The following is a 24,386-nucleotide window of genomic DNA, read 5'->3' on the forward strand; positions in this document are numbered from 1 at the left end:
GGAGAGACAGAATTTAGGCCTTAAACCTGTGTAGGATTTAAACAGGCAGAAGAGGAAGGGAAATGACAAAGTAAAGGAATAAGAACAAATTGAACATTGTGCCTGCAGCAAATCCTTAAGATTAGGAATGCAAACAGAAGAGGGTTCTGAAGATAGAGAACAAGGAGCTATTGAAAATATCTGGCAGACCAATGATATAATCAAGGTGACTGAAATAGTGCTTTATTAAGATTAATCTTGCAAAAGTCTCTAGACTGACTGGAAGTGATAGTAATAGCCTCTTTTCAGAGAGGCATGAAAATAAAGGAATAGAAAAGAGAACTCATGAAAGATTAATGGCCTGCTGACTCATGGCTATAGAGAAGAGTTCAAACTTCATATTTTTTTCTTCTATTTTTTCTTCATCACTGGAATCCACTATAAATATTATCCCACAGAAAACACTGTTCAGAGCTGCATGGTCAAAACAATAGCCACAAGCCACATGAGACTTTTTAAATTTAAATTTAAATAAACTAAAATAAAATTAAAAATTCAGTTTCTCAGTTGCATCAGTTACATTTTAAGTGTTCAAACGCCATATGTGGTGGCTGGATACAGTGGCTTAGGCCTGAATCTCAGCACTTTGGCAGGCTGAGGCAGAAGGATCACCTGGGGCCAGGAATTTGAGACCAGTCTGGGTAATATCTAGAGTTTTTTTTAAAAAAAAAAAAGCCACATGTGGCTAGTGGTCCATCCTACTGGACAGAGCCAACATAGAACATTTCCATCACTGCAGAAAGTTCTACTGAACAACACTGGTGTTTAGAGGGTCTTATTTCCACATTTAGCAAAACATGTGCTATTACAAAGATTAATTTGAAAAGCATTCGCTAAACTTAGGTGTGACTGAGAAACAGACTTGCAAGACACCAATCTCTTGGTAAGCGCCTTAGTGAAGTTTACACAGCACCTGAAGAAAGTTAAAAGCCACTACAAGTCATACTTTTGCTAATACTTTCATTACCTAGAAAGAGAAAAAGGTAAAGTTAGACATATAAGCAGCATGATTTTCCAGAAACAGGATTACACTAGGCATTTAAAAATGTGATCTAAGCCTAACCAGAACTAGTTTGTGTGGATAAAATAGGCAGCTGTCTTTCAGTATGAATAGAGAGGAACCCCAGGCAATCATCCGTGAAAACAAATCAACTATGCTGAAGTAGGAATAAGGGAACTAACAAGTATCAAACATCTCCTCGGTACCAGGACTTTGTTAGGCATCAAGGGTGCAAAGAGGTATATGATTGCTGTCCTCAAAGTACAATGTAATATAGAGAAGCGGAATATTAATAGGAATAACACAGAATTTGTACGTTCTTAAAGAAAAAAAAAAACCTAGAGATGATAGCGTGTAGGAATTCAAGGGAAAGAAGTTGAAAAAGGGAGGGGCAAGTTATGGTCTAGAAAGGCTTTCAGAGAAGTAATGAAATCTTGAAGACTTCATTGTGAGTGAAAACATAAAAGCTACATAATTGTAACGGAGAAGGGAGAACTATATTTTAGGCAGAGGGAGCAATTCAAGTACAGATAAAATGATGGCAATATGCCCAGTAAACCAATTCAGATTAAGGAATTTTTGCAAGGTTATATTGTAGGCAGAGACAGGCCTCAGAGGTCTTCAGGACTCCCAAAGCCTGTTTTTTTTTTTTTGATATGTGGAACACCTTCTATTCTTTCCTCTGGTTCCTACTCAGCATTTGTGTTTCACAACTTAAGACTAAATGTTCAGGTACAACTTTCCCCATAAATCCCTTTCCGATGATTCTTCCTACTTCTACTGTCACCTTTACCTCTATCATAATAATCTGTCCTCTGCTGATCGTCACAATAGCCTATACCTTCCGAACACATGGGACCATGTCTTTGTATCCTTAGCATTCAGCACAAAGTATATAGGGCTCAATACTACACAACTAAACCACTGAAATAACTGAAGCTGCTGTCCCATACATCCATCCTTTCTTTTGCCCTTCCATATATTTATCCATCTATCCTTGTACATGTATTTAGGGCCCATTATAGATGAGAAATCATACAAGAACCAGGAACAAAAAGACGCATGGTCCTCAATTCTGAGAATTTCAGTAAAGTACATGTGGTAAGACACCATCTCTAGAAAGTCCAAGATAAAATGCAAATATATAATCAATCAATTTTTGAGCATTTCTTATAAGCTAAGTACTATGTATGGTTTTAGAAATACAAAGATTAATAAAATACATCTTCTGATCTCACAGAGCTCTTAGTCTATTGAGGAAATATACACACACACACACACACACACAACTACATATGAAACATATATATATAATTTTTTTGTTTTTTTCTCTTCACAAATCACAAATAACTACAATATAATGAAGACAAGGTAATATCCAAAAATGCTAGGGACCAATCTAAACAAATAATTTTTGCACCAAAAATAACAATAGTTCCCTATTAGGAAACACTATTTGATAGTCAAGAGAATCCTAGATTTTTTTTACCTAGGCTCATGACTGCTTACAAGACTATAATCCCCAACTACTATGGCAGCTAGGGGTGGCCATGAGAGGAGGCTAGCTAGCGATATGTTGTTAAACATTTGGAGGAGGAGAACCCTGATACATGTATGGTATCTGCCAATTTCCAAAGTATAAATACTTCGACCACGGCCGATTTCAAACTCACAATATGAGGTACCTGAACACAGAGCTGGGAAGAGATACGCATAAAGGGATCTCGCTAGTTCAAATGAGCCAATATGAACAGCAGGTCAGGAACCCCACTGCTTCTTTTCAATGACGTGAACCAAAATGATGCAGCAGCTTCTGGTTCAGCTCCTAAAGGAAAGGAGGATGGCCTCCCCTTACCCTTTACCTCTTCTTTGTAGCTGAAATGCACATTTTGTAGTGAACTACCTTCAACCATGTAGGTGAGGGAGAACACTGAGGATGGCAAAGCAAATAGAACAGAGAACTGAGTACTAACACAATGGAGCTGACAAACCTATCCTAGACTATTTTTGCCTAGGCTGTTATGAGAAAGAAATAAACATCTATCTTGTTGAACCACTGTTATTTTAGGTCTCTGTGAGAACAACTGAACCTGTGTCCAACTAATGCAATTACTGACAACCATGAAGAAGAGAAGTTTGATCTAAAAAAGTAAAGTTCCAGAAAGGGGTATTACTTTTATATTAAGAAGTTATAGAGAAACAAAATAGAAAGAATGAAACCTAGTATTTGAAAGCACAACAGGGGGACTACAGTCAATAATTTAATTGAACATTTAAAAACAACTAAAAGAGTAACACAAAGAAAAAATGCTTCAGGGGATACCCAATTTTTCATGATGAAATTATTATGTATTGCATGCCTATACAAAAATCTCATGTACCTCGTAATATACACACCTACTATGTACTCACAAAATTAAAAATAAAAAAGGAAAAAAAAGCTATTGTGAATAAAAAAATTAGCTAGGCATTGTGGAGCACACCTGTGGTCTAGCTACTCTGGAGGCTAAGGCAGGAGACAGCTTGAGCCCAGGAGTTTGAGATTACATGAGCTATGATCATGCCACTGAACTCCAGCCTGGATGACAAAATGATACCCTGTCTCTAAAAAAACAAAAAAATATGGACCAGGCTCAATGGCTCATGCCTACTATCCCAACGCTTTGGGAGGCCAAGGCAGGAGGATCACTCAAGGCCAGGAGTTCAAGACCATCCTGGGCAACATAGTGAGACTCATCTCTACAAAAAATTTTTTTAAAATAAAAAATAAATAAATAAATAGAATATGGATTTTTAAAAAAGCTATTGTAGACACTACAGATAAAAGAAACTGAGGGTTTGGATTTAGCCAATGGCAACACAGTCAGAGAGGAGGCAGACACATCTGAAAAGAAACTAGCAGACAGTTTTTTCTCAATTTCGCACAGAAACAACAACAACAAAAAAGAAGGTTGAGAAGAATCAGAAGTAAGTAGAAAAGTAGGAGCCACGGGAGAGATGTTTTAAGAAGACCTAGGCGCTTGGTCTAAACAATTAGGACACCAAAATGAGCAAAATGCCTTTAGAGAATTTACAGCCTGAAGAAGTAGAGAGATACACAAACAAAAGGCAATTAAGTAGTGACCAAGTAGGTATCAGTAAGAGGAGGCCAAAAAAGCGGACATGGTCAGTTCTACTAATCAAGGTAGTAACGGTTGGGGCAGTTGGGGATTAAAAACGACTTTATAAAAGAGGGGATTACATGACAAAAATACATCTTTAAAGATCAGTAGATATTCTCTCTAGTTAAAGAAGTGAGAACAACATAAAAATATAAAGGAAAGAGAAGGCTTAAATCTGGGAAGTTTCAAGTAGTTCTATGAAATTAGAGTCCTAAAAAAAACTTCAAAGTAAGAAACTGAAGAGTAAATATGGGATGAAGGACAAAAAGAGAATGAAGGGTGGGGCTCAAAGTTGAAGGCAGTTTTGACATTAAGCATTTTCTAGACTCAGAAAAAGGAACTTATGAATATATGGAGGTGGAATACATAAGAGAAAGGAAAGAGGATGTTCTAAGCACGCCCAGTATACATAACAAATTAGGTAATCTGATTAGCACATTCTAAGATGCCTGCTCCCATGAATGTCAGGCTTTAGAGGAATGGATAAAAGAAGGTTAGAAGAAAGTGTCACGGCCTCCAGGTCAAAACTGGTTTTCCACTTGTTTTCGTACGGCCCACAAGCTAAGAATGTGTTTTACATTTTAAATGACTAAAATAAAAGAAAAACATTTCATAACACAGGAAAATTATATTAAATTCAAATTTCAGTGCCGTAAATAAACTTTCAATGGAGCTTAGCCACGCTCATTTGTATACGGATTGTCTTTTTTTCCCTTTTTTTTTTTTTGAGACGGAGTCTCACTCCGTTGCCCAGGCTGGAGTGCAGTGGCGCGATCCCGGCTCACTCAACCTCCATCTCCCAGGTTCAAGCAATTTTCCTGCTTCAGCCTCAGGAGCAGCTAGGATTACAGGTGTGTGCCACCACACCGAGTTAATTTTGGTATTTTTAGTAGAGATGGGGTTTCGCCATGTTGGCCAGGCTAGTCTTGAACCTCTGTCCTCAGGTGATCCGCCTGCCTCGGCCTCCCAAAATGCTGGGATTATTACAGGTGTGAGCCACCGTGCCCAGCCTGTATACAGATTGTCTATGGCTGCTTTCACACTACGGTGTAAAAGTTTTGTAGTTCAGAAGGAAACTGGATGACTGCAAGGTCTAAAATATTTACTATTCAGCTCTTCACAGAAAAAGTTTGCTGACCACTGGTTTAAATGATGGTGAGTGTCCTGTGAAGATATAACATAGAAGATAGCATAGGCATAGGCTTTAGAAAAATTCATAGACAATAACAGATGATTTACTTCTAATTTACTTAACATTACAGAGTAGCATTTGAGGTGAGAAAATGTTTTTCGCCAAGAGTGAGTTTTGCAACCTGTTAATAAATAAATGCCCTTCCACTATTTAGTAAGCACGATGTCTTACTGCAATCATCAGTTTCCAGAAACAAATACACGTTATGCATTTCTCCCAATTCTTACCCTTTAGATCAGTGGCACCAGGGACCAGTTTTGTGGAAGACAATTTTTCCATGGACTGGAGGGTGGAGGTGGTTTCAGGATGATTCAAGCACATTACATTTATTGTGCACTTTATTTCTATTATTATTACATTGTAATACATACTGAAATAATTATACAACTCACCATAATGTACAATCAGTAGGAGCCCTAAGCTTGTTTTCCTGCAACTAGACAGTCCCAGCTGGGGGGTGATGGGAGGCAGTGACAGATCATTAGGCATTGGATTCTCATAAGGAGCACGTAAACTAGATCTCTTGAATGCGCAGTTCACATAGGGTTCATGGTCCTCAGAATCTAATGCCACCACTGATCTGACAGGTGGCAGCACTCGGGCAGTAATGTGAGTGATGGGCAGAGGCTGTAAATACAGACGAAGCTTTGTTCACTGGCCTGCCGCTTACCTCCTGCTTTGTAGGCTGGTTCCTAACAGCCCACAGACAGATATTGGTCCATGGCCCCGGGGTTAGGGACTCACGTTAGATGCCTGACTGGTGATACATTCTAGGTGCCCAACAAAGTCACTAGCATAGATACTGCTATATTGTAGCACAAAGCATTAAATTAAGATTACCTGGCCGGGCTGGGCGTGGTGGCTCATGCCTGTAATCCCAGCACTCTTGGAGGCCAAGGCAGAAGAATAGCTTGAGGCTAGGCATTCCAAACCAGCTTGGGCAACATAGGGAGACCCCATCTCTACCAAAAAAAAAACCTAATAAATTAAAAATTAAAAAAAAAAAGAAGACTAGCCAGCATTCAATGAGATACACTCAATGAGATGTAGTATGTATGATATATATTCAATATTGAATGAGATGCAGTATCTATGATATAAAGCCATTTAATGATATAGAGGCCTTATCTATAACTTAATTATAAAAATTACTTATCATATTGAAAAAAAGCATCAAGAGATTCAAAGAGAACTGTGCTGCCTAACTATACTTCTACCTCTCTTTCATATAAGCACAGGCATGTGACTAACTTCTAGCCAGGAAAATGTAAGTAGAAGATAGGTATCCTTAAAAGCAGGGCAGCTCATCTTCTTTAATTTTCCTTCCTATTGTCTAGAATACAAACACTATTCCCTCTTAGCAGATCAAAGGCATCAAGGAGTCTCTGCATCTCTGCATGTATTCAAATCTGAAACATGGTAATAGTCTGGTCCCATTAATCCAGAGCCTACTTGCCATGAGTCACCAGTATACTAAGAATATAAAGTAATGGAGTGCACAGTATCTGTACCAAATTAATAAGGAATAAAGCAACTTAACATAAATAAATAATTCAGAATAATTTAATAGAGTTCAGAAAGCACATAAATATTTTCAGCTTACCTCCTTGGATTCCCTTTGCTGTTGCGGTTTTACCAGCATTATCAAGTCCCACCATCAAAAGAGTCACCTTTCTTAAAATAATAGAAATTTAAAAATCACTTTCTTTGTTAATTTAGTATTGAGGAAAAATAAATGCAAATTCATTAATTCAATTAACATTTAAGGAGCACCTATTAAGCACAAGAAAATCTGTTGGATGCTAGGGAGTACAATAATGAATAAAATATAGATTCACAAGCAAATTCATGAAAAATACCTTTAAAGGATCATCCTTTTGTTCTCTAAGCAAATAAAGTAAAACTGTACAATAGATAATCCAAAGGACAGAGAATAAGGGAAAGAAGGAAGATAGGAAGGTGGGGAGACAATCTCTGAGTTATCTATCATGGCTAAAGAATCAACTTCCTAGTTTATTGAAAGCTGACAAATTATCACAAATCTGTTTATCTTATGAAAGTACATAACTGTTTTTAAATATGTAGCATCTTACCAAATATAAATTTATATATAATAACATGATTATGAAGTGCTAACATTTTGAGAGAAGGTTACTACAATTGTAAAGTTTAAAATATTTCTCATGATACAGCTAAACTCCACAGGAAAAAAACAAAAAACAAAAAAACACCCAGTTCAACTTAAAAACTGAAGAAACATAAGTCCAGATAAATTAAGTAATCTGGTCAAAGGTCACACAATGAATCAGTTACAGACTCAGAACCAGAACCCAATTCACCTAATTCGTAGGGACTTATATGTGGGACAGGTATAAAGGAGCAAACCTATTATACTGGTCCTAGTCCTATTAACTTGGTGATTCCGTTTACCACTATATAGTCATTTCTGTTCTAGGTTGAACTTTGCACAATATAAGAGGTGAGGCAGTTCATTACCACCATGGATTTGGAAATGAAAACTGCCTTGGGAATACACAGAAAAAAAGCCACAGCTTAACACAGCTGCCATATTTAAACCATAGGGTATGATCAATCTCCTATGGAGTATAGTTCTTCTTTAGCAATCATCCCACGGAGGGTTGAAAACAGAATTCAGATGGCTGTAAAGGGTGTCCTTTCATTTCTCTAGGCTTTGCTCTCTTGGATTTAGACTTGTGGAAAAAAAAAAAAAATCAGGTGTACTCGAAGGGGCCATATAACAAAGACAGAAGACAGAGGTGAGAGTATGAGGCAGGCTAGTTATGGGTCACAAGCTGAGAAACAACAAACTTAGTCTGGCAAAAGCCAAATTGATAATTTATTAAATAAATAATCACTGACCATCTTCTATATACCAGACACCAGTGTTCTAGGTATTTGAGATACACTTGTTTATTACAGCAACCACCACCGTAATAAAACAAAAACAGATAAAGAAATTCTTCCTTGTTAAGCTTACATTTTAGTGACAAAAGACAGCCAGTAATAATACGATAAATAATAAAGTGTAGAAGGTGATTAAGTACTATGGGAAAAAAAATAGAGTAGAACAGGGCTGGGGGTGGGAGGAGGAGGCAGGTTTACATAGGGCGGTCAAGGCAGACCTCATTCAGAAGGTAAAAATCTGAGCAAGGACTTGAAGGATGGAGTCATGCATATATTCGGGGCAAGAGAGAATCGCTGGTGCAAAGACCCTTAGGTACAGAAATGCAGGAAGGTCCAAGAATCGGCAAGGAAGCCACTGTGATGAAACCAAGTGAGAAAGGAGCAGAATAGGAAGACAGGAAGTCAGAGACACATCAGAGACCAGTTCATGTAAGCCTATATGCCATTGTGAGGATTCTGACTTCTACTATGAGTAAAATGAATTCCATATTAATTTCCTTTGTTATCTAGGAGCTTTTATCTTCTCTAGATGTTTCAACCATCCCATACCTAGCATGGGAAATAAACAGAAGCTGTGTCTATACTTGACTCAGTGCGAGAATAAGGTAAATCACAATAAGCAGCACTCCAGGGCCCTATTCTCAATTGGCTGGTGGCAAAGCCAGTGGGAATGCCACAAAGACCCACAGCAGATTATAGATTTATGGAGCAGAGGTAGTAGGCAAGGTCCAGGAACCTCTATCCATCTGGAAATGTACCTGCATTATCAACTATGAAAAATATGAATTTACTTCCTAAGGAAGCTGTAAGATATTAAGAATATAATTTTATTATTTTGTTTGAATTCATAATTATGAATTAAATAACTCATAGAACTATCAAATATCAAAGAACAAGATTTAAGTACAAAATAACTTCCAAAACCAAATATAGTAAATGACTATTCAGAGAAGATGGATAACATAGCATTTAAAATGAGTAGCTTAGCAAAGCATGGAGGCATATTTCTGTAGTCTCAGCCACTCCAGAGGCTGAGGCAGGAGGACTCCCTGAGCCTGGCAGGTCAAGGCTGTAGTGAGCCATGATTGTGTCACTGTACTGAAGCCTGGGCAACAGAGCAAGACCCTGTCTCAAAAATAAAACAGGCCAGGTGTGGTGGCTCATTCCTATAATCCCAGCACTATGGGAGGCTAAGGTGGGCAGATCACTTTGAGTTCAGGAGTTCGAGACCAGCCTGAGCAACATGGCGAAGCCCCATCTCTACTAAAAACACAAAGATTAGCTGGGCATGGTGGCACACACCTGTAATCCCAGCTACTCAGAAGGCTGAGGCTGGAGAATCGCTTGAACACAGAAGGCAGAGGTTGCAATGAGCCGAGATCACGCCCCTGCACTCCAGTCTAGGCAACAGAGCAAGACTGCACCTCAAAAATAAAATAAAATAATAAAACGAAATAAAACAAGCCAGGTCAGGCCTGTAGGTTCATTCCTGTAATCTCAGCACTTTGGGAGGCTGAGGAGGGCAGATTACTTGAGCTCAAGAGTTCAAGACCAGCCTGGACAACACGGCGAAATCCCATCACTACAAAAAAAAAAAAAACACAAAAATTAGCCAGGCTGGCAGTACATGCCTGTAGTCCCAGCTACCTGGGAAGCTAAGCTGCGAGAATTGCTTAAACCCGGGAGGCAGGGGTTGCAGTGAGACGAGATCGTACCACTTGTACTCCAGCCTGGGCAACAGAGTGAGATGCTGTCTCAAAAAATAAAATAAATAAAATTAAAATTAAATGATAAAATAAATATTTTAGATAATTCAAGTTACTAGAGATACAATGAATTGGACTAAAGTAACGCTAATATTAAAGCTAACTCAATTGTTCTTTATGTATACAATGCATTTCAAGATCTACAGTGCTTTAAACACTGCCATGAACCAAAGCAATTACTTTTGGGGAATAAATCCCTGTTTTCTACTAGTTTACATCATTTATTCCATAAATATTAAGCACCCCTTACATAGCAGCAAACAAATATCCACAATTATTAGGCCTCATAAACCTCAGAGCCTAGAAAGAAAAAAGGCACTGGAGAGGTAATTACAGTAACATGAGATAACTGTTATAAATTAGGAGAAGCAGTGAGCAGTCATAAGGATAGACAGCAGACCACAGAGTCCACTCTGGAAGTCAGAGAAGACAATACCACAAATAAACAAATAAGCATCAAATGAGTTGGCAGTTCCTGGAAACATCACGAAATCTTTTCACATCCCTTACAAGTCAAAGTAAAAATTCCCTGATACACCAATCCATGAAAAATAACTCCTTGTTCTCCATTACATAGAGCATCTCACGTTTTTCTCCATTCTTGTCAAGATTTCAGTTTTTTAAAAAAACAAACATCTAAATACATATATACTGTGCATTTTGAAACACTGTTCCTAAGGCCACCAAGAAAATCAGCTTTTACCTTAAGAGTCTGTCTTTATTTATAGGCTATTAGGCTCAAACAAACAAAAATGTCCTTCAAAGAAGGACTTATAATAGTGTTGAGACTGGCATAAAATAATTCTATTTCTATTTTCACTTTGACTACCTTTGCAACTAGTTAATTTTTAAGATTATGCCCTATTCCTGGAAAAGGCTTTAATTAAATGTTTTAGGGAATTAAAGCATTACTGAATAGACATAACTAATAAGCAGTACAAATAAAAATCACAGCATGAATTACTGCAAAGCCTGATAACGAAGGATTAAATTTATACTTTCAGGACAGAATGTGATTAAAAGGTTAACATTCACCTAAAACTCAGGCTTCTATAAAGAGGTATAATTTATTTAACCTATGTTAAAATGTACACGTAGCTACAGCTTTTTAAAACATGATAAATTGGACGGGCACGGTGGCTCACACCTGTAGTCCCAGCACTCTGGGAGGCCAAAGCAGGAGGATCACTTAAGCCCAAGACCAGCTTGGGCAACATAATGAGACTGTGTCCCTACAACAAGCTTTTTAAAAAATTAGCGGGGAATGGTGATGTGTGCCTACAGTCCTGGCTACTTGGAAGGCTGAGGTGGGAGGATCACTTGAGCCCACTGAAGTTGCAGTGAGCCATGACTGCACCACTGCATTGAAGCGTGGGCAACAGAATGAGACCCTGTCATTCATTCATTAATTCATTCATACATGCATGCATACATACATATAAAAATATGGTAAATTATTATTGGGAACAGTTTGGCTGTGGTGCTGTATGACAACAGAAAGATGAAAGATTGCCAATATCTCTTAGTCTGATGATTATCTGATCAAATACATTAGCCCTTCAAATTGAAAAAATAATATACAGTGCTCTTAGGTTTACAGTGTCTACAAAAGTTGACACTAGCAATAAAATCAATCATTTAATCATTTGGTCAGATGGTAATACAATTAAAGCACATTAAGCATTGTGGATACAAAAATGCCTCAGACATCATTTCTGTCCTGAAGTGCTCAACCTCTAGTGAGAGTGACTAAAACATAAATACAAATACATTCTGACACTACGAAAGTTTAACATCTTTAGCTATATATGTAAGATGATAAAGGAATACACAACAAGGGGACTTTATCCAGCCCAAAGTTAGGGCAGAAGGTCAGAGAAGCTTCTTAAGGTAATGCCTAACCTAAGTTCTTAAAGTGAGAAGTTAGCCAAGCAAGGAAAAGGTGAAAACAGAAGGAAGCTGAAGGGATGCCAGAATGAGAACACTGCACGAGAAAATACCACTCACGTTATGAGTTGATAAGTAAGGGGTTAAGAGGACACCTCAGTATAGCAGCCTCAAACAAAAGAAGAACATAGTCACAACTCAATACAACTATGTAGTGAGTCTAAAGGGAACTTGACATACTTCTACTTCAGGAACCAGTAAATGAGCATCCCTAGTCCAAAAATCTGGAATCTGAAATGCTCCAAAATCCTAAACTTTTTAAACACCAGTATGACGCCACAGTGGAAAATTCCACATCTGACTTCATGTGACAGGTGGCAATCGAAACTTTGTTATGTGTACAAAATTACTTAAAATATTTTATAAAATTACCTTCAGACTATTGCATATACAACATAAATGAAATTCGTGTTTAGGCTTGGAGGCCATTCCCAAGATACTTCGTTTTATATATATATGCAAATGTTCCAAAATAAAAAAAAAATTTTGATAAATCTTAGGTCCCAAACATTTCAGCTAAGAGATAATCAAACTGGGCCAGGCACAGTGGCTCACACCTGTAATCTCACCACTTTGGGATGCCGATGCAGGTGGATTACTTGAGGTCAGGAGTTTGAGACTAGCCTGGCCAACATGGTGAAACCCCATCTCTACTAAAAAAAAAAAAAAAAAAAAAAAAAATTAGCCAGGCCTGGTGGTGCACACCCGCAATCACAGCTACTCAGAAGGCTGAGACAGGAGAATCACTTGAACCCAGGAGGTGGAGGTTGCAGTGAGTTGAGATCGCACCATTACACTCCAGCCTGGGCAACAGAGCAAGACTTCGTCTCAAAAACAAACAAACAAACAAAAAAAGAAATAAACTGTATTATCAAATAATTAATGATGGAACCTTTCCAGAAGTTGAAAGTGATCACCTCATTCCTAATATTATAGTCATCCCTAGGTCTTTGATTACTAGAAAGGCTGAGATACAAAGAACTCTGAAGTATTATAGGATTTACAGTATGCTATACTAGTAATAAGTAACATAAGAGGAATTATGGGTACTCTGAAATGTAGCCACAAACTTGGTGTTAGAGACCTGAGTTCAAGTGCCAGATTTGCCGTTTCTAGGCTATACGACACATTACTTCTCAGAATTTCATCAATAAAATAGGATAATAACAATAGCCATTCTAAAGGGATGTAATGAAAATTAAATAAGACAGGCTGCAATGAGTTGGGATGATGTCACTGCACTCTAGCCTGGGTGACAGCGTGAGGCTGTTTAAAAAAAAAAAAATCTAACCACAGCATTTTTCTGCTTAAAATCCTTATAGAAAATCAAGTCTCAATTTGGCAGCCCCCACTTCTGCCACTCCTGGGAGGCCTGCCATGCCAAGGATTCCTTCCATGCCAGGTATTCCCCCAGCCCTTCACAACCATCCCCGCTACTTTTTATACAGGCTCCTCTACCAGAACTTCCCTTAATCAGCTCTGTAGCACCTGTATCAAATGTGCTGGGCACACAGTAGGCTTCTCTACTGAAAGAAACAACAAACATTTTCTGACCCCCATTTGCTGAGTAAATATTAAGTAAAATTAAAATACATTAGATTGAGAAAGTACTATAATGAAGTTAATTTATACAAATCTTCACATCAAAATAGCTCATATTAAAGAATGTTATTAAATCCACATACATCAAATTGGCTGAAGTTTTCTGAAAAAAGCTTACATGCTCATGGTTTCTAGGTACTAATTAACAGAAAGACTTTCAAAACTGAAATAGGGGTCTCAGCAGCTCAGGCGGCGGGAGGAGTGCCAGTAGCCAGGCAGCCCAGCTTCGCGAAGGCTCTCAGCGCCGTGGCCCACAGGTGCCCAGCAAGCGCCCTTCCCGCCGCCAAGATGCCCAAGAGGAAGGTCAGTTCAGCCGAAGGGGTGGCGAAGGAAGAGCCCAAGAGGAGATCTGTGTACTTGTCAGCTAAACCTGCTCCTGCAAAAGTGGAAACGAAGCCAAAGAGGCATCAGGAAAGGATAAATCTTTAGATTTAAAAAAAAAAAATGCAAACAAAAGGGAAAAAGGGAAAACAGGTCAAAGTGGCTAACCAAGAAACTAAAGAAGATTTACCTGCAGAAAACGAAGAAACTAAAACCGAGGAGACTCCAACCTCTGATGAAGCAGGAGAGAAAGAAGCCAAGTCTGATTAATATAATATACCATGTCTTATCTGTAGTCCCTGTCTCCCTTCTTGTACAATCCAGGGTATTTTTATCAACTGTTTTGTAAGTGCAAGTTTTTTAGTAGCTCTAGAAACAATTTTGAGAAGCAGGAAATCCCACCTCATTCCATTGTTAAGTTTTTTCAGGAGGTGAAATAATTCTCTGGTTGTTTATTTTTCATGAAACCAGAAAACAGTATGGGATACTGAATCACAGCAAGTTTTGAGTGTCCTGGACGTCAGCTTAACATTCCATAGATTAGGGCTGAGTTTTTATATATTGTAATACAAAATATACTAAATGGCAATACAGAGTCAGAATCCTGCATTTAAGGTCTTGAACATTTTAGATTACTCCTATTCCCATGTTTTTTTCACAGAATTGTTTCCTAAAGAAAACCACTCCGCGATCGTGGCTCTCCCTGTCGGAACTGTGTACACTGTAACAGAAGCCCTGTTTTCCTGAGAACTGTGTTAATGTGCTGTGGAAGACTGAAAATGTGGGTATATCGTGTACATGGTATTAAACTGTGAATTGGTAGAACGTGTACAGCTTATCAAACACTTGTAGATACTGGCTCTTGATAATCCTCTTAAGAAAAATTTGCCTCCAAATGTTAAGTTGGAACATCACTATAACTATTTTAAAAAGAGGCCGGGCACCGTGGCTCATGCCTATAATCCCAGCACTTTGGGTGGCCAAGGTGGGAGAATTACTTGAGCCCAGGAGATTGAGACATGCCTGGGCAACATGGTGAGACCTTTTCTTTACAAAAAAAAAAAAAAAAAAAATAGCCAGGCATCGTGGCACGTACCTCCCAGTTACTTGGGAGGCTGAAGTGGGAGGATCACTTGAGCCGGGGCAGTCAGGGCTGCAGTGAGCGGTGATCACTACTCTGCACTCCAGATTAGGCAATAGAGCGAGACCCCCTGCACTCCAGACTAGGCAATAGAATGAGACCCTTTCCTGAACGACATTATGGCAATCATTTGAACATCTACAAATCTAAACTTCCTCATCTTTTAACTAAGGAAGATAAGACTTTCAATATGTTAATTACATAAAAGCTATTCCTTTTTTTGGTGGGGGATGGAGTCTCGTTCTGTCACTCAGGCTGGAGGGTGCAGTGGCGAGATCTCGACTCACTGCAACCTCTGCCTCCTGGGTGCAAGCAATTCTCCTGCCTCAGCCTCCCAAGTAGCTGGGATTACAGGAGCCTACCACTATGCCTGGCTAATTTTTTGTATTTTTAGTAGAGACGGGGTTTCACTATGTTGGCCAGGCTCCTCTCAAACTCCTGACCTCAAGTGATCCATCCACCATGGCTTCCCAAAGTGCAGGGATTACAGGTACGAGCCACCATGCCTGGCCCATAAAAGCTGTTTTTTAACTTCAAAAATATTCTGCAAGTCAAAGAAAATATTTCACTAAAAACACTAAAATCAAAGTTTGACACATCGAAACTCTATTATCTAAAACATTTAAAAATACATGGAGCAAGTTCTAAATTTTAACATTAACATATAAATTCTAAAAGTAACAAATACATATACAAAAAAGACTTCAGAACAGGGTTTTGTGATACATATGTGAGAATTTTAAAGAATCACTATACGACAAATTGATAGAATGAAAAAATGTATTGAAAAAAGTGTGATTTTATTGCAGAAGTACGCTATTTTCTGACATTTCGATTCAGATCTAGAACCCCATATTATAGCAAAATCATTATCTAAATTTATTGAGTATGAATAAATAGTGAGAAGGCCAAACTTGGGTTCACAGCCTGCTTTAAAGCCTTGATCAAGTCAAATTCTTAGCATCCATTTTTTCATCTCTAAAATATGAGGGTAAAATAAGAGTGTCTCTAGGTCCTTTTCTATCTTAAAATTCTAAAATTCTTACTATGCATAATCAATTAGAACTAGAGGGATAAAAAGAGATGTAAAATATTCCAGTTCAGCATACAGTACAATAGATAATCCTCACTAATCTGTATGTACAGGTTAATTAGAAAATTAAGAACTCAGCAATTTCTATAAATGGTCTAGATTTATAGTTATATTTATTTAGGCCAAGAATTATGGTATTAGGGAGTTAAGTATTCCCTCAATGAAAAAGTTCATAGCAAAGAGGACAAACAGACCACTAGAAACGTTGTGTACTGTAACATTTGAATATCTTATTTTAGACTTGGCCATAGCAAACAACAATTTACTAATAAATTTGAAGTAAAGCTTTGATAGGTTGTATTGTGATGCTGAAAAAACATAGATGGACAAGAAATCAGTTCCAATTAAAGGTTAACTCTGTGGAAGAAAGGGAGGAGATGAATAGGGGGCAGGAAGTTTCAAGGATTTGTTACCTACTTATTAAAATTGAAATATGATGACTAAAGATTAAAATTTATAAAACCTGGCAGGCATATGGTACTTATTATATCTTCCTTTTGATTAAATAACAGTAAAAATATTTTTTGTTATATATACATAATATATAAGGAGTTATATAACATGTATATTTTTATATAAACAAAGAATTTTGTTGCCAAAATTTGTATGCAAAATTTGTTGCATAAATTTCTTCAAGACCCAGGTAAAATTACACCCCTTCTAAAATCCTCTTTCCTGATTCTTGTTAAAAATCTTAAAAATCATCTTTCAACTCTTGCATATTCAATCATTGTATTTTACACGCAATATTTCATCACCTAGATGCTATGTTACAAATAACAGGAGCTCAAAATGTGTAGATGAGAATGTGTAAGGGTTAGAATCTGCTGTAAGGCCCAGAGATTTACTGAGCATCATAGCTTCACAGACCTTGTGTCCTGTACTCAAGATGAAGGCTGCTCCCTATAGGCTAAATAAATTGCAACAGATTAAAAGTTTTTAATGTTAAAAATTAAAATATAAAAGTACTAGAAAAAAGTATATGTGAATGTAATATTGGAATGCTGATGAACTTTCTAAACATTACACTGAAAAAGTAATATATCTGAATTTAAAATTTTTATTTAGTCTTATTGATTGATTGATTGATTGATTGAGACAGGGTTTCACTTTTTCGCCCAGGCTAGGCTGCAGTGGGGCAACCTTGGCTCACTGCAGCCTCCACCTCTGGGGCTCAAGCCATCCTCCTGCCTCAGCCCAAGTAGCTCGGACTACAGGCACATGCCACTACGTATGGCTAATTTTTTAAAAATTGTTTTGTAGGGATGGGGTCTCACTATATTGCCCAAGCTGATTTCAAACTCCTAGGCTCAAGCAATCTTCCCAAAGCACTAGGATTGCATGTGTGAGCCACCACACCCAGCCTGAATTCAAAAATTTTAAATGTTTATATATAAAAATCACAAAAATTTGAAAATATAACAAATGGAAAGAAAATACTTGCAATATTATACAACTGACCCTTGAACAACACACGTTTGAACTGCACAGTTCTACTTATACACAAATTTTTGTTTAATGAAAGTTACATGTGTGCCTTCCTCTCCTGCCTCTGCCCCCCTAGCCTCCATGTCCACCTCTTCTGCCTCTGCAATCCCTGAGACAGTAAGACCAACCCCTCTTCCTCTTTCTCCTCAGGCTACTCAAAGGGAAGAGGATAAGGATGGAGACCTTTATGATGATCCGCTTCTACTTAATAGTTAATACATTTTTTCTTCCATATATATATATATATATATTTTTTTTTTTTTTTGAGACAGAGTCTTGCTCTGTCGCCCAGGCTGGAGTGCAGTGGCACGATCTCGGCTCATTGCAACCTCCATCTCCCAGGTTCAAGTGATTCTCCTGCCTCAGCCTACCGAGTAGCTGGTATTTACAGGCACCCGCCACCGCGCCCAGCTAATTTTTGTATTTTTAATAGAGACAGGGTTTCTACCATGTTGGCCAGGCTAGTCTTGAACTCTTGACCTCAAGTAATCCGCCCACTTCGGCCTCCCAAAGTGCTGGGATTACAGGCCTGAGCCACCGCGCCCAGTCCCTTATGATTTTCTTAACATTTCCTTTCCTCTAACTTTAAGATAACAATAAATTATACATATAATATAAAAAATCTGTGGTAACTGACTATTCACGTCATCAGTAAGGTTTCTAGTCAACAGGAGGCTATTAGTAATTAAGTTTTTGGGAAGTCAAAAGTTATACGTGGATTTCTGACTGTGCTGGCAAGGCCGGGTTCAGTGCCCCTAAACCCTGTGTTGTTTAAGTGTCAATTGTACTACAGAGAAACAGTAGCTATGATAAACACTTAAAATTTCTTTTTAAAAATTCAGTAGGAAAACACACCTGCCCCAATAGAAAAAACATAACAGGAATCCAATGGACAATTGCTGAGAAAAACACAAATGTTCAAGGAAAAAAAAGCTAATCTTCCTAGTAATCAAAAACAACAACAACAACAACAACAAAAACAGAAACTCAAAGCGGAAAGGTTCCCCTGTAACCTGAAGAAGATGAAAAACTGATGACTCCTGATTTTCTCAGTGACAAAGGCACTCCAATGCCCTGTTGGTAGGAGTAGAAACGGTGTTTTATTTTATTTTTTTAATCCTTTCTGAGGAGCAATTTGGTAACATATTTTTAAAAGACAAACTTAGGAACAATAAAAGTTTCAAGAGTTTACTTCCACATTCATTGATTCATGAATGGAGCCATACCAAACTGAACCAAAATTCATGAATGGGGCCATACCAAACCCCAAATAAGTGGGGTTCGGTACTCCACTAAGGGGGATCAAGCCTTAAACTTTTATAAGATCTTGACTCCTGACCTAGACTGGTGCCTTAACACTTGATCTCCGACTCCTGCCTTGTCCTTATCACACAAATCTAATCCCTGATTCCAATGTCTGGAATAATATGCTCACTAGGAGAGGATCTAAGTGAGGAGTGGTGGGTAAATACAATGGGTACAGAATATATTAAACAGATCTGCAAAGTAATCTCAAATATAATGTATTAATAACCATCATCATCTCTTTTACAAATTCACTCCTCACATTTGTCAGGATATCTTCATAAAATATAAACATGAAGAGGAATCTTAATAAGAAATTCTACAGAAAACAAATACATAATAATCAAACAGGCAATTTCTGTTTAAAAAATAGAGAATACCATAAAAGCACAAAATTTTGTTTTTAAAATTAGCTTGCTCACCTCTCATTTATTCCAGTAAAATAAATGGAACTACTTGCTAATGTTATTTACTTAAGGATGACTATTACTAAGAAAAATCAAACTACATACAATATTTGGCAAATATTTATTCAGCCACTGTTATAAATCAGGCATTGAACAAGAGGACTTAGAAGATAGGTGTAATCCAACTTGTTTTCAAATCCTTTGACAGTTATCCAAATTGAGATGTTTACCTACGTCCTTTATATTAGACTATGATCTAGAACAGTAAGGTCCAGAAGAAATGTAATATAAGCCACATATACATTGAAATTCTCTAGTAATCTCATTTTTTAAAAAGTAAAAAAAAGGTTAATTCTAATATACTATCTAATCTAACATATGCAAAAGTTATCATTTCAACATGTAATCAAACTTTTAACAGACTGATAAGATGCTGACTTTTTTGCATAATCTTTCAAAGCGCACTATGTATTAAACATACACTTACAGCATCTCAATTCAGACTAGCCACATTTCAAACGCTCAACAGCCACATGTAGCTCGTTGTTACCCTACCGGACAGGACAAATTTAGATGGTACTTACTAAAGAAGAAAATACAAGCTGGGTTATGCCGCTAAATTTTACTAATGCTTTATTAAGAAAATTCAATTATCTGTTCTACTTGGAAATCAATACATTCTCCTTTCTCTGAACTCTGTCTTTTCTTTAAACAAATCATTCCAGAGCGTATATACACAAAAGCTGCTAAGGAAAGCAAAGACTAAGAATGATGAATTAAATTGAACACTCCTTCGAATTACACGTTTTCACTGTTCTTAGATAAAAGAACGTAAGTTATATGCCTTCAATAGAAACCAAATACATTTCTTAAAAGCAGACACGATGGAAAATGAGGCGCCAACTATTAGGAATGACCCTCAAGTCTTAGTAGATACTTTGAAATTAGAACAGAATATAATTAAAACAAAAAAATCAGAATCTATACACCTAAAACCACTCTTTGACCTTTTTTTTTTTTTTTTGAGACAGGGTTGCACTGTGTCACCCAGGCAGTGGAGCGATATCGGCTCACTGCAACCTCCGCCTCCCGGGCTCAAGTGATCCTACTGACTCAGCCTCCAGAGTAGCTGGGACTACAGGTGCGCGTCACCGCGCCGTTTATTTTATTGTAGAAACGGGGTTTCGCCATATTCCCCAGGCTGGTCTCGAATCCCAGAGCTCCAAAGATCCAACAGCCTCGGCCTCCTAAAGTGCTGGGATTACAGGCGTGAGCCACCAAATCCAGCCCATCTTTGACTTACAGAGTTGATCTTACCACTTATATTTAAAACATTCAAATTCAGTTAAGAGCTAATAATCAGGACGAATCTTTAGTTTCATTTAAAGTTACTTTTTTTCCAACCTAGACATGTATTTTCCATTATAATGTGTCAGTGTAGCTTTTCAGATTCATTCTTTAAAGGACAGTTCATTCTCTTGGCAAATATACTTAAAATGTTAACAATTGCTTTATCTTATCCTTGGCCCAATTCCAGACTAGAACTATGAAAAGTCAACATTATTTATATAACAAACACGAGGTTTCTTTACAGGTTAGGCCTCAGTTTCAAAAGCATCAATTTCACTGATTATTTCCTAAGACAGCACCTGGCACAAGGTATTGTCTTAATAAATATTTGTTGAATGAATGAATATCAAGTAACAGGTGCTAATTATTAACACTTCTAGCATTGCAAAATGAAATGTTAAAAAGTGGACCCTTTCAATTAAAATGTTTTACTAGAGAAGCGTATGAAAATTGGAAGCTACATTACAGTTAAGAAAACACTATCCATCACTTGTTCTCATTGAATACAATATTTCTAAAGCACAGAGTATTATCACTCTCGTTTAATATTTAAGAAAGGTGGGGCCAAAATGGTTGAGTCATATAATTATTAAGTAGTGGAGCCAGATTTCAAGCCCACGTGCTCAAATACAACTGTGTGGGGGTGTGTGGAGGTGTAAGTTGGAATGGAATGTGCGCATATTATGAAAACTATATTCCATGTCCCCCTCTTTTTAAAAGAACTTCCAGTACAAAAGCTTCAGAAGAAAAACACACAACGGATAGTTTTCAATTCCACACACACACACATACACACACACACACTTTTTAACAAATTCAAACCTATTTAAAATATAACAACGATAAGCACTGTCAATCGTAACGTAAAGTGGACCAGACAGAAACGCTACATCCTCCAATCTCTCCCTCCCGGGACACCCTGGGAATGAAAGCATCCCTTGCGGCCTGGGACAGACTCTTGCATGCGCGGGGAACAGGCGGCGCCCCGCCCCTGGGGCGCAGCCATCCCCAACCCCTAGGATCGCCGGGACAGCTGGCTCCAGCCTACCTGACGGGCTCCCGCCACCGCTTGAACCAACCGCAGCAACTGGCCATCAGACTGAACATCCCGGGTCGCTCCTCCCGCCACTTCCCATCCGAGCCCGGAGCGGACACCGGCACCCCGCTCTTCCCCGGGGGTCTCCGCCACTCCGAGACGCCCCTAAAGTGGATAAGTCGGAAGGAAAAGCCGGGAGGGAGGTCAAGGCGGCCAGTCAGAGCACTAAGCCCTGCTAACAGCGCCGGTCCGCGACGACTGCTCTCTTAGCCAAAAAACAGCCTGGCCAAAGACGCAGATACACCGTAGCCGAGTTAGCGGGACCCGGCTGAAGAAAAGCCCCGCGTCGACGTGCTGACGTTACTTCGAGGCGCGTAAGGCGTTCCCCAGGAAACGCCCGTACTGCACTCCTCCAATCATCGGTTGAGGTCCTGCGGTGGAGGCCTCTGAGTGGCTGAAGAGTCCTGGCTACCCGCCCCTGCGGGAGACCAGGAAAGGTGAAAGGGGAGTACTCTAGAAGAAGGAGGCGGAGCTCGAGGTAGCTAGTTCTCGTAACTAGGCAACCGGAGCGTCCGGAGATAAGCTGGAGGATCCAGGACAAATCTCCAGAAAGGCCTATCTTTATACCTATACAAAATGTGTTGCCAATCCATGGTGCTGTTCCTTTTCTTTCTCCAGTGTCCCCAACTGAGATTCAGAGATCTCAGGTCTTGTACATGGGTTTTCTCTTTTTCTTTCTTTTCTTTCTTTTTCTTTTTCTCTTTTTTTTTTTTATTTTTTGTTTGTTTGTTTGTTTTTGCGCAGGGATGGGAACCCTCCAGGATTCTGGCCAACTTAGGCAGCATAACTACAGGAACAACACACTGGGGCAATTCTTATAAGTTAAAGACAAGGGGGAAATTCGCTTGCTAAATTTTCTCAATAGGTCAGATAAGAGTGAAGCCTTAATCTCTAAAATATTTATCACTGTTACATATGTGAAATGGAATTGTATGATATTTGTTGTAGGGGGGACTGTGATTACAAAAGAAAAATGCATTTGTTGTAGAAAATGTGAAAAATACTAAAAAGAAACAAGATGAAGAAAATGAGATCTCACAGGACCTCTCAAAGATAACCATTTGGGGCCAGCGCGGTGGCTCACTCCTGTAATCCCAGCACCTTGGGAGGCCGAGGCGGGCGGATTACGAGACCAGGCGATCCAGACCATCCTGGCTAACACGACGAAACTCCGTATCTACTAAAAATACAAAAAAAAAAAAAAAAGAAAGAAAGAAAAATTAGCCGGGTGTGGTGGCACGCGCCTGTAGTCCCACTACGCAGGAGGCTGAAGCAGGGGAATCGCTTGAACCCGGGAGGCGGAGGTTGCAGTGAGATGAGATCTGGCCACTGCAGTCCAGCCTGGGCAACAGAGCGAGACTCCATCTCAACAATAAATAAATAAATAAATAAATAAATAAATAACCATTTGATGTATGTTTGTTTTGGGATTTTTAGGTACATAAATTGCTGGCTATTTGATTTCTGCAAGATGAAGATTGTTATCTCTTGACTATTTTGTAATGGTTTATTTTTTAAAGAGGTATGTAATATTTGCATTTCTTTTATATTCTTTGGAGAATAAGAAATGACAAGGAAATTTCTGTAGGGAAAAAAAATTATGCACAATATGTAGGGATCTGTGTGTCCATTTTCTACTTAAATAAATATTATCAAATCCTGATAAAAGGATAGAAGGCACTGAGAATCCCAGTGTATTCATGGGGAATATAATGATTTGAAACTAAGATAGATATAGATTTTAAATTACTCTCTGTCCTTTACTAACTCATGTAACTTTGTTTTGTTTTGTTCTGTTTTTGAGACAGAGTCTCCCTCTGTCACCCAGGCAGGGGTGCAGTGGCATGATCTCCACTCACTGCAACCTCTGCCTCCTGGGGTCAAGTGATCCTCCCGCCTCAGCCTCCCAAGTAGCTGAGACTACAGATGTGTGCCATCATGCCCAGCTGATTTTTGTATTTTTTTGTAGAAATGGGGTTTCATCATGCTGCCCAGGCTGGTCTCGAACTCCTGGCCTCAAATGATGCACCTGCCTCAAAGTGCTGGGATTACAGGCATGAGCCATGGCACCCAGCCTCATGTAATTTTAATTCAAATTTATATACATCTCATACAGCTTGCTGTCTCCAAAATACTGTGCCTTATGGGGAACAAAGGGGGTGATACCTTTTCTTCTCATCTTAATAGTCACAGCCAACACTCATATAACAAAAAGATAGAATAGCAAGAGAAAAGCATAACAAATTTATTTAATCCAAGTTTTATGTGACATGGGAGCCTTGCAAATGGAGATGCAAAGATACGGGGAAAACTACCCATTTTTACACTTGGGTTCGATGAAGAATGAAAAGCCATGTAGAACTCTTATTGGTCAAAAAGGATATGCCCTAATAAGAAGAGACTATGTGAAGAAACTCAGCAAGTCCTGTCTGTTCAGATTCCTCTCGACCTAACTGTTCAGCATTGCTTCTTCCAAGGTCTGGGTTAGGACGCTTTCTAGAATGAGAGTCTTAAGACGTACTATCAAACAATGCAGGTCAAAGAATTTATTTA

At 38.5% G+C, this 24,386-nt stretch overlaps 1 protein-coding gene, 1 long non-coding RNA gene and 1 pseudogene across 7 annotated transcripts in view; 2 read left to right on the top strand and 1 right to left on the bottom strand.

Annotated features, from left to right (window-relative positions):
- ARL13B (ADP ribosylation factor like GTPase 13B) overlaps window positions 1–22,113 on the bottom strand; it is a 71,976-nt gene extending 49,863 nt beyond the window's left edge. For 3 of the 6 annotated variants that reach the window (XM_077994056.1, XM_015129242.3, XM_015129235.3), the window contains exon 1: window positions 21,786–22,113. In XM_077994056.1, coding sequence (XP_077850182.1) covers window positions 21,786–21,844 — 59 coding nt within the window. In that variant the 5' untranslated portion in view covers window positions 21,845–22,113. Of the gene's footprint in view, window positions 1–6,232; window positions 6,355–6,995; window positions 7,067–21,785 lie in introns of all 6 variants that reach the window. The other 3 variants (XM_077994053.1, XM_015129222.3, XM_077994052.1) reach the window with 2 other exon arrangements.
- Window positions 13,342–17,800, top strand: LOC144339428 (uncharacterized). Its single transcript, XR_013414452.1, has 3 exons — window positions 13,342–13,432; window positions 14,615–14,734; window positions 17,310–17,800. It is a non-coding gene; the product is annotated as an uncharacterized LOC144339428 (long non-coding RNA).
- On the top strand, window positions 13,904–14,223 carry LOC106996166 (non-histone chromosomal protein HMG-14 pseudogene; annotated as a pseudogene).
- Window positions 22,114–24,386: the final 2,273 nt, after the last annotated feature.

Source organism: Macaca mulatta, chromosome 2 (genome assembly GCF_049350105.2).
Source record: "Macaca mulatta isolate MMU2019108-1 chromosome 2, T2T-MMU8v2.0, whole genome shotgun sequence".
NCBI classification, from domain to species: Eukaryota; Metazoa; Chordata; class Mammalia; order Primates; family Cercopithecidae; genus Macaca; species Macaca mulatta.